This window comes from Amphiprion ocellaris, chromosome 8 (genome assembly GCF_022539595.1).
Source record: "Amphiprion ocellaris isolate individual 3 ecotype Okinawa chromosome 8, ASM2253959v1, whole genome shotgun sequence".
Classification (NCBI taxonomy): domain Eukaryota; kingdom Metazoa; phylum Chordata; class Actinopteri; family Pomacentridae; genus Amphiprion; species Amphiprion ocellaris.
Window position 1 is genome coordinate 27,124,808 of NC_072773.1, and position 15,061 is coordinate 27,139,868.

General features: G+C 39.4%; 1 protein-coding gene across 2 annotated transcripts in view; it reads left to right on the plus strand.

Annotated features, from left to right (window-relative positions):
• Positions 1-15,061, plus strand: part of LOC111574190 (uncharacterized) — a 42,377-nt gene that overhangs the window by 20,239 nt on the left and 7,077 nt on the right. Inside the window, exons 2-7 of one of the 2 annotated variants that reach the window (XM_023278630.3) lie at positions 7,760-7,970; positions 9,625-9,679; positions 9,855-9,942; positions 10,068-10,477; positions 10,990-11,151; positions 12,274-12,435. In XM_023278630.3, the coding sequence (XP_023134398.2) occupies positions 7,840-7,970; positions 9,625-9,679; positions 9,855-9,942; positions 10,068-10,477; positions 10,990-11,151; positions 12,274-12,435 (1,008 nt within the window). In that variant the 5' untranslated portion in view covers positions 7,760-7,839. Of the gene's footprint in view, positions 1-7,759; positions 7,971-9,624; positions 9,680-9,851; positions 9,943-10,067; positions 10,478-10,989; positions 11,152-12,273; positions 12,436-15,061 lie in introns of both variants that reach the window. The other variant, XM_023278629.3, reaches the window with a different exon arrangement.

The following is a 15,061-nucleotide window of genomic DNA, read 5'->3' on the forward strand; positions in this document are numbered from 1 at the left end:
CTCAACTTAATAAAAACACAATCAAAACAAATTTTGAATAAACTCATGTTATTATTGTTTAGCTAATTAGAAGGTGGTTGTTATTAAATTTGGACGGTTATTTAGTTGACATTTTAGTGATATCTAGTCTTTTTTTTTATTAATATGTGATTATTTTCATAATAAATAACTATGAAATTTGTAAAGAAATGATCATAATGAACAGAAAAAACTTTAAATTTTTATTTTTTTTTATTTTTAATAAAAATGTATGCAAGATATATCCCATGGACTTCAAAAGTCCCTCAATTATATATTGACCCAGAAAATACTTGTTGTTCAATAATCACATTTTGTGCATGGGATCTATTCAATATAAAATATCTCTGGGTATTTTAAAATACACGTGATATTGCAATGTAGCACCAAAGAGTTGCAAAATGATCATATTTACACTTAATGAGTATTTAAGAGAAGGCCAAAAGCTTTTAGCAGACTCCAAATCATATTTTTTTGTGTGTTTATGAGATTACAACGTTCATCCAGGACAAATAGCTCAGCAGGTTATGTTCACTTGATCTGTTATGTGACCACTTGTAACAGGTCACCCTGGAATAGGCATTAAATTGCAAACTGAATTTCCAAGTAGCTGTACAAGGTCTTAGTCCTCAGCATGTGTGTGTGTGTGTGTGTGTGTGTGTGTGTGTGTGTGTGTGAGGCTTTGAGATACCAGCTGATAGCAAAAATGTCAGAGGGTTAAGCTGTACAGCCCCCCCCCCCTCTCTCTCGCTGCCTTTTTACTTCTCTGTCTCCCCATCAGTCCATGTTGTTATGCTCAGTGCAGCGGTGTCCCGCGGGGCTGGAGGTTGCCATGGACATGATGTGATTTCTCGTCTCCTCTCAGCTGTAATGTGCTGTTCTACAGGCCTCTGATGAACTGGCCTGTTTGGAAGATGCATCCTCGACACTTCCCCTCTTCCTTTCTATCATCGCCATTTCCGTCCATCACAGATTACGTCCGCATCGTTGGGTGATCCTCAGATAGCGTGACGGTTAGATTTGGAGTTGGGGCATAAAGAGGGCAGATTTACAGGTTGGTATTAGTTGCAGGCCTGTGCCGAGGAGGTGATCTAACTGAAAATATTTCACACCACCCGGCGAGGATTGTTGGTCTCTAACTGATGCCTTGATTATTGAGCAAAAGTAGCGCTTCACACTTCCTCATGCACAAACATGCACACACTCAGGCAAAGCAGTCCTCATATCTCACTGTCATCGTTGATAATAATCACTTTGTTAGATTTTTCCTAATGTGATGACAGAGACTGAAAGCTGTGCTCAGGATCATGGCAGGGCCTTGTGAATGTCTGGCTACAATTATGAAAATTACATGGATGCTAGCTTTGCTAATCCACTGTAGAGAGGGAGAAGAAGGTTTTTGGGGAGTGTTTAAGTGATAAGTGCAGGCAGCTTTGGCTGACAAATACAAAGGAGAGAGTGACCACTGACCCAGAGTTAGAACACAATAAAAAGGCGTCATCCAGTCACTTGCTCAGCTGAGAACTACAATTGATACCTGTTTAAGCCTAAATATTTCCACATTTTGCCACATTGGAATCATTCAAAGTTTTCCAAATTGACTATTAATATAGACAACAATTGCTGAATTATTTGGATAATGAAAAAAACATGAGGATTCCCTTGCAAGCAGGGTTTTCTGTCTTCTGTGTTGATGCAGCCTTTTGGGGATTTCGGGATAAAAATGGGTTAATTTCACTCATGAAGATATGCTGTGTGTCAGTTACTCAAACTAATAATTTACAGACATGGGTACAAAATAATTTTATGTAAAAACTGAGAGGCAGTAAACGTCTTCTGAGCATGAATGGTACCAGTGTGTGATGAACACGGCATATATTGTTGGTCTCTGCTTTCAAATATTGCTTATTTTCTTCCCAATACTGCAAAGATGCACAGAACGTGTATGTGTATGTTTTCTGCACCCAACAGATACTGGAGATGCACTACTTGTTGTTAATTCAATAAAATAAATTGAAGTCCCCATCTGGTGAAAATCCTAGTTTTTGTACTTGTAAACATTTCCATATGCTGGAGAGAGAGACTGGGGCATAATAGATCTGCATAATTCAAAGGCATCAACAGTCTAGACTCTAGACTCTACGGGTGTCAAACTGCGGCCCGCTGGCCAAAACCGGCCCTCCAGCAGGTCCGGTCTGGCCCGCAGGATGACTTTGTAAAGTGGAAAAACTAGAGAAGACAGGAACTGCAGATTGTAAATTAGTAAAAACCTAAATTTAAAATAATTTCTAGACCATGACAAGTTGTTTTGATCATCAAGTAACTAGATTGTTCATTGTTCTTTTGTCGTTTTGTGGCTCATTTTTGTAATGTTTTGTCTTGTTTTTGTTGTTTTTTTGTCTTTTCTTGTCTGACTTGTGTCATTTTTTGTTGTTTCTGGTTTTTGTCAATTTGTGTTTCCTTTTTGTCTCGCTTGCATTTTTTGTCTTATTTTTGTCATTTTTGTGTTTCGCTTTATTCGCTGTTTTTTTTTAAATCGTTTTTATTTTGGTTTTTTTGTCTTGCTTGTGTCATTTGTTAATTTTTTGTCACTTTGTAACTTTTTTGTCAAATTTTTTGTCTCTCTTTTGTTTTTTTGTCGTTTTGTGTCTTATTTTTGTAATATTTTGTCTTGTTTCTGTTCATTTTTTGTCTTTTTTTGTCTGACTTTTGTCATTTTTGATCATAAAATAAAATACTATGTTGTCCAGTTCCAGATGGCTGAACAGTTTTGTTCCTTTGTGATCTAGAAGTTGTAATGTGTAAATGATAAACGCAGGCATAATGTTGTTGAAATTTAACTTATTTTTCAGAAGAAATTTCAGGTTGTTCATGATGGTTTGTAAAAAAATAATTCCTTAAATGTGAACATTTTCAGAATGTATTTTTATCCACTAAAACAAAGGGAAAATGTGGAGCTATATATAGGTTATTATGCTGTGATTTTACTTAAAGTCAAATTGGACTGAATGTGGCCCCTGAACTAAGATGAGTTAGACACCCTTGGTCTAGGGTTGTAGCTAAGCCGTTTTCAGGCGTGAATTGATTATTTTCATAGAAAAACAAACCTTTTTAATGGATTCTTTAGGGGTTAAATCAGTGACTGGATAGGGATTTAAATCATAACACAACGTATTTTTTGAGCTCCGTCAACTTCTGTAATTAACTCTGCTCTATATGCTTCAGTGTCGTAGCACTTTGTACAGTATTTCAAAAAAAAAGATTCTTTTATTAAGCTTGTCAATCAGAAGCCCAGCAAGAGCAGCTTTGAATGTGAGCTGCTGTAAGAGAGCCTTCTTGTGCACAAGTAAGATTAAGAGCAGCTGCACAGATTTCTTTAATTTTAGATGACTGTAGGGAATCACCTGTGAAATGCTGAGGTTAACCTTAATATACTTTATATATATACCCAGACTCCCCAAAGCTGCCCAGTTTATGCTTTGTGCAGCATTTGGCTCTGTTGGCGTTGAAGTCGATTGTGTTCAGACCATCCTGCTCTTTCAGTAAAAGCTACCGTACACAGGAAGCTGAACCAACATCTCTTAACCACAGAAAGCATTAACAATTTATAACAAGTCATGATGTAATCCACAATGTAGATAGAAATGTAAATGTCATCCAAGAAACAGGACTGAATCAGGTTACGGTTATTTTTAAACCTTAAAAAAAAATGCCCCTCTTTTGAAGCAATTCTGTAATCAAAGAGATCCCAGTGAGAGATGTCATCGTCAAATTAGGTCCAAATAAACAAATAGTACATAAAAACACTGGAATTTGCATTATTAGGTTTTCAGGATCTGTGAATTCATTTCAATAGAGAGATGTTGCTTTTTTTCATAAATACATTCCATAAAGAAATTGAATTGTGTTCTGTTAAATCCAAGAGGTGAAAATTGAGGACACACTGAGCCTCTGCTTGCCTCAAAAACTTTTTTTTTTTTTTTTTGGTGCACATGAAAAATTAGCTGATTTCGTTTTCAACACTCTATTTTAAGCAACTGAAAGTAGAATCTATAATTAGCTTTATCTGAGGAGATGATGAAAAATAACAAGACTGCAGAGCCTGCTAGACCCCAGTTGTACATTTGACGGTTAAACAGCGCGCTGGTTTGACTTGTGGTTGCAAAGTGATTGTGTAATCCAAAGATTGTTGGTAGATTTGCAACATAAAAATCTAGCATTTTATACTCTCTCTCTGCGTGTGTGTGTGATCTGAGAGACATGCAGAGGAAACCTCCCACCCTGTGGTTGTGCTGCACCGCTGCATCCTGCTCGCTGCTCTGCCAGTTCTGCTGCTTGCATCCGCCCCTCAAGTGTGTCTCTGCAACTCTCACTTTGACCTCATTATCACCATGATCCCTGTCATTATTAGTAACTGCACCCTTCATCATCGTCATTATCATCACTGCCATCTTTATTCTAATCACCAGCAGCAGGCTTCAATAAGGCTATCACCGCCGTTGTCATCATTCTCAATATGCTGTTATTATCACTGTCATCATTTTACTCATAATGTCCTGAAACGAAGACAGATGCTGGAATAAACATCCTCGCAGCTCAACTGTGTGTCACTGTCGAGCGTGCAGCAGGAAACGTTGTGCGTCATGTAAAAAAAAAAAAAAAGTCTCATCCTCCTGAGTCTTGTTCACCACTTGTGAGCTTCACATACTGTTAACTATGCTGCTAGACATGTGCTCCCGTCTTGCACTGTGTTCACTGGCAGTTCAGAAACGCACCCGTTGTATGCGTTTCTCCTCTGAATATTTCAGAAGGGGGCTGACAAAATGCAGGCAGAAACAGACCGCTGATGACCTCCTTCTCATTGCCTCCTTTTTTTTTCTTCGCTCTCTGTTCTCCCCCTCCCTCCCTGCGCTCATCGCACATTCTCCCAGGCTTCCCCACTATTTCTCTCACTGTCTTCATCTTCCTCGTCTCATCACTCCCTTTTCTCCCTTCCCTCCCCCACTGTTTATCACACCCTCTCCTCCTCATTCCTGCTTCATGTATTTTAAGTGTGCTCCCCTCTTCCTCTCGCGTCTTCTCCCACCTTTCTCTCTGTTTCATCCCACTCATTTGCTCCTGTGTCTCATCACCTCTCTCTTACCCTTCCCTTTCATTCACTGCCTTCCTCTCATTTTTCCTCCCTCCACTGTGATGTACTCTGCCTGCCTGCCTGCCTGCCTGTCTGTCTATTCCATAAAGGGCTGTCTGAGGCCTCTGCTCTGCTAATTCATTCGCTGTGCATCGCCTCACATATCTGCAGGGTCAGGCAGACAGACAGAGAGAGGAGGAGGAGAGGAGATCTGGAGGAGAAGAGAGAGGGAGAGGGAGAGGGACCAAGAAAAGAGGACATGGAGAAAAAAAGATGCAGTTTTATCTCCAAGAAACAGAAAGCCAGAGCCAGATCCTGTGGTGGTATATTCCAGAATATCTCTCTCCGTCTCACACACACACACACACACAACATATACAGTTGTATACAGCTTGCCATGACCTCCTTCTGCGCCTGCTTGCTTTGTCATTTGGATTCTTCTCTAATCTAATACTTTCACCACATTGCTGCCATTGTCTCTGTTTCTAGAGGAATGTGCAGCGTATTTAGTCCGTCAATCTGTATGCTGTTGTGCCTCCGGGAAATACACAGAGCAGAGAGGACAGGTATGGACAGCTGTCTAATTCCAACAAATCTCATGCTGATAAGTCAGTAACTGTAAGCTGACGTGGTTCCCGAACCTGAACATAATCTGTGTTCAAGTGACAGTTTGGAGGCTGAACTCAAGGATCTTGTCGCGTCATAATAAACTTAGATGTCCGTTTAATGTAGTGATTCCTTGTGTAGGGATTAGTTGTACTAACTTTGACTAACTAGATGTAACATGAAGCTGACATTAGCTTGGTAAAATATAAACTATTGAGATTGAAGCATACAAGGGGTAGTATAGAATGAGGTCAAAATATCTTGTTTAAATGTTGGTTCATAATCGTGGAGACCAGGATGTTTTTAAATTGTATTTCACAAAAGAACACAGTTGAATAAATAAAAAATACTATGCCAGTAAATATATTAGCCTAACTGACTAAATACCATTGGTTAATTTAATCTTACCATAATTAAATAATTCTTACCAATTCGAAACTGCATCAACTCTAATTCTGAAACTGTGAATATAAAAATACAACAATAAATAGCTACATTCCATAAATATTTTTTAGATATGGATGGATGGATGGGTGGGTGGATGGATGGATGGATGGATGGATGGATGGATGGATGGATGGATGGGTGGATGGGTGGATGGGTGGATGGGTGGATAGATAGATGTTTTTAAGATTTGAAATTTAAGATTTAAAGATTTGAAATTTTCTTGGTAAAATGCAAGTTTTTTTTTCTTTAAATCGCTTCTCTAAAAACTACTTTGTTCAGCCAACATATTTATATGAACAGTAACTTAAGTGAAAAAAAGAACTGAAATCCTTTACTAAAAATATACCACTTGAAGACAAACTTCTGTTATCAGATATTTAGTTAAGTAAACATATAGAAGCATTTGCTGTAAAATAAGAAACGCCTAATTGTGAAAAAAAACTCATAATGTCTAATTATGACATTATGACACTATGACTTCTTTTGCATTATATTTGACTTATGTAATGTATGAGAATATTTGTACTTCTACATTGCAACATTTTATATATATATATATATACATATATATATGTGTGTATATATGTGTGTGTGTATATATGTATATATATATATGTATATGTATGTATGTATGTATATATGTATATATATATAGATATATACTAACTTGTTTACAGGAAAAGTACAATCATGCAGGGGAACGAAAAGAATTTAATCTAAAATATGAATCACAAAAATTATCAGTTGTTTCATCCTATTTAAGTACAGTACTTCAATCAGTAAATAATATATATATATAATAATTTCGCACCTGGTATTATTGCTTCTTATTGTCCCAGTATATGGAAAACTCTGCAAAGTTTTACACAGTGTAGTCAGATCTTTCTCAACTAATCCATTAATGCAGGAACAGCATGCAAATCTCCTCAAGGATCATTTTGTCTGACATGAGGATGTTTATGGAGTGGGTAGTTGTATAGAGTTTGCTTATTGTTGTGTATATCAGAGAGGTAAAAGGGCTTGAGGCGAGTGTGAAGTACAGCAATTACCACAATATCTACGACTGTTTGAAACATTAAAAATCTTGTTGTCAGTCTTTGAACTGCTTCTGATTGGAGAACAAGAAAGCCAGCAAATGAAGCGTAGCAGCAGTGAGTCTGGTCCTTCCGTCAGTAAGGCACTACTCTCGGGAGCTCAGTTGGTTTTTCCAGTTAAACTAACACAAGTATCTCTCTGGCTAGTCAAATGAATGTTACGGTATCATTTGATCTTTTTTTAACAGCAAAAAAGAAAGTGTGTGATGAAACTGTTTTTGGCATGCTCCAACTGGCTGCCTTGTAAGGTGTTCTATTTTCTGTGCATTATTCTAGCGAGTCAAAAATAGAAACTGATATGTCAGAAAGAGACAGTGACAAAAAGCCAGAGGCGAACCAAGCGCTCACACACTATTTCTCACCTCGCTCATTGCAGCATTTCTCCAGTTTCTTCTTATCTCTCATGTCACTCATATGTTGTATCTTTTTCTTTGCTTTTTTTTTCCCTTTTGTATCTGTGTAGGTTTTCCTGAGCAGACGGTCTGAGTGGCAGAGTTTGAGCTTGAGTGAAAGTGAGGGAGTGAGCAAGACGGAGTGAGTGTCATGGATGTCAGCAACGGAACAAGTGCAGAGGACCCAACCTATCAAAACCTGCTGCTCCTGGGAGCCATCGCAGCAGCGTCGGCCTTTGTGGTCACCATCCTTATTGTCCTTGTCTGCGTTGGCTGCCAAAGGTAAGACAGTCACATGACTTGAACCGTGGAAAATGTAGGGTGAAGGATGAAATAATAAAATAATGAGAACAGCCAGAGTTTTATCATCTCTGCTGCCAGCAGTTCATGCCCTCCCAGATCACTCTCATCATCCGCTCCTTCTTTTGTGTGTCTCTACTTCTTCTGAACTCTTCTCCTCCCTTCTTTCTCTTCCCTCCATCCATCCTTTCCATCTCTTTTATCCCCTGCTCTGAGCGGAGTGGCAGTAATGAACGTTAATGGCTGCGAGTGCCAGTACAGATGAAATGATGTTTACAGGACACTGAGGAGACAGGCTAGAGTCAGAGCAGCCTCACGCCACCCCTCACCAGCGAATTCCTCGGCAGGCTAAAGCAATGGGACACCCTACGGTTTAAAAAAGGATCAGACTCTGATCCAGGCAGAAGCAATAGAACAGCCTATGTCTTTTTTTTTCCCCCCCAGAACCCTCAAGGACCAATCAGAGGCTGCACTGTGGCTTTGTTGCCATGGGATACACAGAGAAGGATGTGGAGAAATGTCAAACCAGCTTATATGATGGAAATAAAACCACACTATTCTCACAATCTCAGGAATAATATATAGGCTGCCCATGGGATGTTAGTAATGTTGAGGGGCCGAGTCTTCAGTAGTTCATCAGTTCAAATAGACTTTGTCATCTACAAATACCGATCCTCCCTCTATTGATCTCCCACTATTGATTTAAACATACTCTACTGCACTGTTTCTTTTAAATTCCAAGGATTACTACTGACATCTTTTATGGTCTCACTCTAAAAATCACAAGTTAATTGTAGTGATTCTCATATGACTTTGTGCCTTCATGTCATTTTGCCTTAAACCCCCTCCTGTGTGATGTTATTATGAAAATCTGAGGGGAGCTCTCTTCACCTTCTCCTGGTCCCCTTGGGGTATCATGGCCATATGTTTGTACCAAAGAGTTTCAGCTTACTAGAGGAGACAATATCTAGCTCCAGTAACATGGAACTGACACACGTGACTATGGTACCTTTAACATTCAGATATATTTTCACACAATAAGATGACGTGTGACTTCTGCACCTGTTCTAAACCAGAAATGTAGTTTCTTGCCACGTTGCGTTTTGCAGCACAAGAGTGAGATCTCACATATTATGTGATGCAGATCCTCACCCTCCAAAGTGAGAGAAAAGAGATGGGGAGGTAGAACAGTTCTCAAGTTCCCTAATGGACATAGGTGCTTACTTTCCTTTCGTCATTCTCTCACCATATCAACAGTTTCCTATAGCTACAGCCACCCGCAGGGATTCACAATGAGACATAACGCTACTCCACATGCATTTGTTTCACAAGATTAATGCCAGAGGATGGAGGAATGAAATAAAAAAGAATTAACATGAAGTAAATTACAATATAATAAGTGTGAGCTTGCTTGGTCTAATAAGAAAGAAAAAAAATTGCAGTGAAGGTCATCCTCTGCTTCTGAAAAAACCTGAGTCACGCACCATTCACAGTTTGACTGGACTGTCGTTATCAACCAAGGACTTTTATGCCCTAACCAAAGCTGGATGCTGATAGCATCTATCTGACTGTGTGTGTGTGTTCGCTTTGTAACCACTGGCTTCTGTTGACCTTCCTCACTTTCATGTTGTTTCAGAAAAAGCAAGACCAAGCACCCCTCAGCTGGAGAGAAAGGGACATCTGTAAATATGGTGAGACATGCTTTCATTTGCTCTGTTTTTCGTCTCTCCCTTCTTGTCTTCATCTAGTTGTGCTCCTTTCCCTCTAAACTTCCTCCCTCAGTATGTGTTTGTGTATACATATGCACATGCATGTGTTTGCATGTTTTATGCCTGTATTGACAAGCCCATATATGTGTGACAGCAGGGTACGCTGCGGCATCCGAAACTGAACTCCATGAGTAAATCTGACACCAGGCTGCATGAGATCAATCGTTTTCCCTGCAATGGAAACTGTAAGTAATGACTAACGGTTCGTATGTGACAATAAGTGATATACTACCCTGGGCACTATTTCAGTCATGGAACCTGTCTGGCTTTCTTTCTTCCCCACCTTCTCCTCTTCCTTCTGTCTATGCAGCTGTTAGTAAGAGTCGTCCAGCCAGCATGGACCTCCTGCTCCTCCACAGTCGGCGGTCTCAGACAGACCTGAGGCCCTCCCATGGACGCCAGCTCCCCCAGATCCCCACCAGTCCCCAGGGATCCAGCCAAGGGGGAGGAGGGGAAACAGGAGGAGATGGAGGAGGAGGAGGTGGGGGAGGAGGGGAGGCCAGAGACCACACCTACACTGAGGTGGGCCTGCGCAATAACCCCACTCCCACCCATTACCTGGATGATGGCCTGTACGAAAGTGTAGGTGTTCGGGAAGGCGACGCGGGCTCCAAGGTTTCCTCCGCCCCACCGAGCACATCAGCCAACACTCCGACTACAGTCAGAGCTGCTCAGAGCCCCCCAGCTCATACCAGCGGAGCTCGTAATGGAAATGGAAATGTACGTACATGCACACAAACTTAAAAAAATGCTTGTTGTGATGATGTATTAAGACAATTATTTTAAATGTGTCATGCAAACCACTGAACTTGGATACACTCATACATTCATCAGACAGAAAACTCCATTCATTTTGGAGGTGTGGTAGTGATTACTAAACCTGTTCTACACATGCCAATCTGTTCTACCAACAGGAAAGGAAAGTAATCAGACATGGAAATAACTAGTGGATGTGTTGATGTCCCAAAAAAAAGTATAATATGCAGCAAAAAATAAATAAAATGATGCATCTGCAAGCAATAAGCAGCTACAACAGCTAATTATTTCTTTGCCTGCAGGTGACATGCATCATTGACTTGTTTATATAAGTTTTAAGTGCAAAACTGCCTCTGTAGTGTTAAATGGTATCGACTAGGCCTTGTTCAGGGTGGTTCGAATCTGTAAGTTTTGAGTTTATGACTGTAATTTGTTTGTAAAACAAAGAATTGTGCATGTCTATTTTTTCGTCACAGGGAAGAGGGAATGGCAGGGGCAACGGCACCATTAATGGACCAATGGCAGGGAGAGGTAACGGAGTGAGTGGGGCCAACAGGTCCCCTATGTCTTCTGTCAATTCACTGGTCATTCAAGATCCATCTGCTGCTGAGTATGCTTCCATACGGAAGTTCAGAAAGGTAATTATTACCATATAAGTGTTTCAGGTGGTAATTAAAGAGGACTTGCTGTCCTTGTTGATTCAGTTAAAGCAGTAGTTTGATTTTGTGAACATTGCTAGTTTAAAATGTCACTGGGCTGTATGTTGTAAAAGGAAAAAAAATATATTCCAGGAAATGATATTTAGTTTTTCAAAAGCACGAAACTTTCCGCCTTAAGCAAATTAGGTATTTTGCATCATATCTCCTGAACCAAACATGAAAACACAAAAACGGTGACATCTAACCTCATTGTTTAATAGTCAAGGATTACACTGAAATCATTTACATCATCATAAACTGTTTAGATGGATAGTCAATGGGGACTTTGTGAGAAGGAAATTACAATATCTGAGAGTCTTTTTGTTCATTAATCTTTCTCACAGCCACAACTTCAGAGTTTAAGGGTGGACTAGCTTGCCTCTGGTAGAGTAGTCTCCTATTGTTAGAGTACCAACAAAAATACCTGATAAACGCATAAAGCCAAAGTTTTCAGTCCCACGATGATGGCTCTCTTTTAATCTGACTAGATCGCCATGGTAACTGATGCTGCACAACTAATCTGCTCAAAAGAGGGTTCTTTCAGAGTTTGGGAGGTTTAAGTTGACTGTTAGATGCGCCACCCTTTCATCAGTTTTTTGATTCACCAAATGGGTAATACACAATACCTTGCTGAGGCCATGCATTACATCTACAGACCTGCTGAGCCATACTTTAGTAATTCCACTGAACAAAGCTGTGCAATAACAGTAGTCAAACTTTATGTGTCGTGTTGCCACGGAACCCACATGCATTCACTTGGTGATGCAGAAAATGCATTAATGTGTTTTTATGCTTGGTCCTGATTTGTTGCTAAGTCAGTTTTACTCTGTGTTACACTGAACTGTTAAATACAATTTTTGAAATTCACCCAAACTACGCAATAATGGTAAATATTTGGAAAGATTTGTCAATATAATTTTTTTTATCCAGCTAGTAGTACCAATACTCCTCTGGCATGCAGAATAAATTCAAAATACTTAATTCTGTGCACCTTTGTTTGATGTGTTCTTTCATTCAAAGCTTTGATTATAATGATTTCAATGGCTGATTCAAAACCTCAAGGTTGACAAGATTAACAGGAAGGAAAATAACGGGGCCGACAGCCAGTCAGACAGCCAATCGAGCGTGAGTGAGTCACCGTCTGCCGCTCCTCCTCCACTACATCGCAGTCAAGAGTTTCCACGCAAACCACTGGAACCATTTCACCTGCATTCCTTCCCAAAGGTATGGCAATGATTGGATCAATATGTTCCATATTAACATTACGCATTATATTACCCAGTCACCTCTCCAAATTGTAAATCTGTCTGTTTACCACCAGAGGGCACTCTGCACAAACAAACGTCTCAAAAGCGGGGCATGAGTATTGGTGGAGTTTTAGCTGCTTAATTCCCCCTCAGCCTGAGAAAATATTTGAAACAATTATGTGATTGATAAAATTAACAACCTCACTACCTTATTAACTCCTGCTTTTATGATTTTGTCTTTTGTCGGGACATTTTAATCATATAATAGAGTTAAACATGCCAGTTGGGATGTGGTTATGATCACAAAAGCAGTTGTGAGAGGGAAATAGAGGGACAAAGATCGGATGGTGATCAGCCTTTCCTGTGGATTTGCTGGCAGTCATATTTATTTTTCATGCACTTGTACGTTTGTGGGAAAGAGGCGACTTTAAGGAGATTGATAAGGGTGTTCAAACTATTTTGTCAGCCTAGTTGTTGACTTGTGCTTTTAATAATCTGTGCATTCTTAATCCTAGAAAGTGTGTTGATGTGTGTGCATGTATGTGCATGCGTAGTTCTTCCACCCTTTTGCACTGTGCTGTGCAGCACTGTATTAGAGCGAGGAGTGGAAGGATGGATTATGTAAGAGCTTGGCAGGCTGCCCAGCTGCCTGTGTGTTTGTGTGGTTGTTCAACTATCTTTGTGAGAACTGATCTTCAGTTTTAAACCATCACATTGAGGATATTCTGGAAGAGTGAGGACATTTCCGTCCGTCAGTGGTTTTCACACCCCTTCAAGGGTTATTTGGAGGTTGAGACTAGAATTGAGTTTTAATAAAAGTTAGTGTTGTGAGTATGCACTTATTTGTGACTGTTAAAGTTTAAGGGGCAAGGGAATATACTTATGTCAGTGAATGTCCTCACAAAGACGGTCATATACACACATGGGTGTGTGTGTGTATTCCTGTTGAATCTATCAGCGAGTCTATTTAGAAATGGCTAGCAGGTAGCCAGCCAGTTTGGGGATAAATGTTGTTCACATATTGAATCCATTTTCTCTGCCCTGGCTTTTATTACTCACTCACTGCGCACGAGGAACATATAAAATTTTAAACATCCTCCTCAGTCGCGTGTGCACCTCATGTTTCCTAATTGGTTACTAATTGGTTTTGATCACAAGCACTGGTAAACATTTTGCAAAAGCAGTTGCTTAGGTTTTATCACATCCATTTTTTTTTTTTTTTTGGTCTATGCACTGTTGTGTTTCTTAGCATGAGTCACATACAGTATTCCCACAATACAGCATAAAGAAGTGCTCATTCAACATTTTTTAAATATAGCAGTTTGAGTTCCTCGTTCATTATTTTTTGCTGATCAGTGATTTTGATCTGCCTTCTATCCTCCCTTATATCTTGCTGATATTACCTCTATCAGCAGAGTTAAATGGAGGCTGTGTTTTGGCAGCATTATTTGTATGTCAGTGGGTCTGCCTGTCTGTCAGCAGGATATCTGTGAGGGAACAGATTTGCATAAAACCTTGTGGAACAGTTGTTCACAGAGCAAGAAAGAACTGATTAACTTGCTAAAAATACAAACAGAGAAGCCATTTATTAACACACACAAAACATAGAGTTGATTTTTAAATGAAACTTATTTTAGTAACAAAAACACAAAGTGCATTAAGATGCTAGCAACATTTAATTACAGTTAGAAATTAATCTCAGAACAGCTGCCTGCTAACAAGACTCTTTTTAGTTATTTTCCACTCTACAAGGTAGCTTTTAAGTTAACAAATAAATCACCAAGTGGACATATTAGAATTGGTCCAAAGAAGGTTATGGTCAGTGGTTGTTGCACTTTAACTGTTGACCAAGACAAATGAGTAAAAGCATATAACAAACAGGCTGTACAACAAACATGTATGGAAATACAGTTTTTCCATATATTGATGCAGTATGTGATAACAGCAGCACTGGACACATTTATGAAAAGCAATTCATATTAATCTGACAGTGCAGGTGTGTTATCCCTACATGAAATCCTGACCTCTTACTTTAAAAGTAGCACTCTATTTCTCTCTGTCACTCTTTCACACACACACAATCTTACTCACACATACACACTTGGACAATGTGCCCACACTGTCCAACGTGGTCACAGTTTAACTGTTAACCAAACAAACACACTGTTTGTTAAACAAACTTGGATGGAAAGATCAGAAGCTTTCACATTAATCCTACAGTGCAAGATCCTGTTCCATAAAATAAGGTTTTCAAAGTTTATTTCGGTTAGTCTGACAAAATTAATAGGTTATTTCAGATCCATAAAACATACTCAGTATAGCTCACGCACCTTCCCAAATCATATTTCACATATCTTATTAAGAGGAGACAACCTCCCCCTTACTCCACTGTAGTCTGTGCACTGGATTTATTGAGATATCAGAATATTTTTCCCTTTCAACTTAATTGCTACTGGCATTCAGTCAATCAGCAATTTCTTCCAGCCTTTCTCTCTTGAGTAAGGCAAACAAGGAAAAGCAAAGGACAAACAGATTATGCAACAAACATGTATGGAAAGACAGTGTTTTTCCATACATGTTAAATCATGTTTTAAAAAGTACCG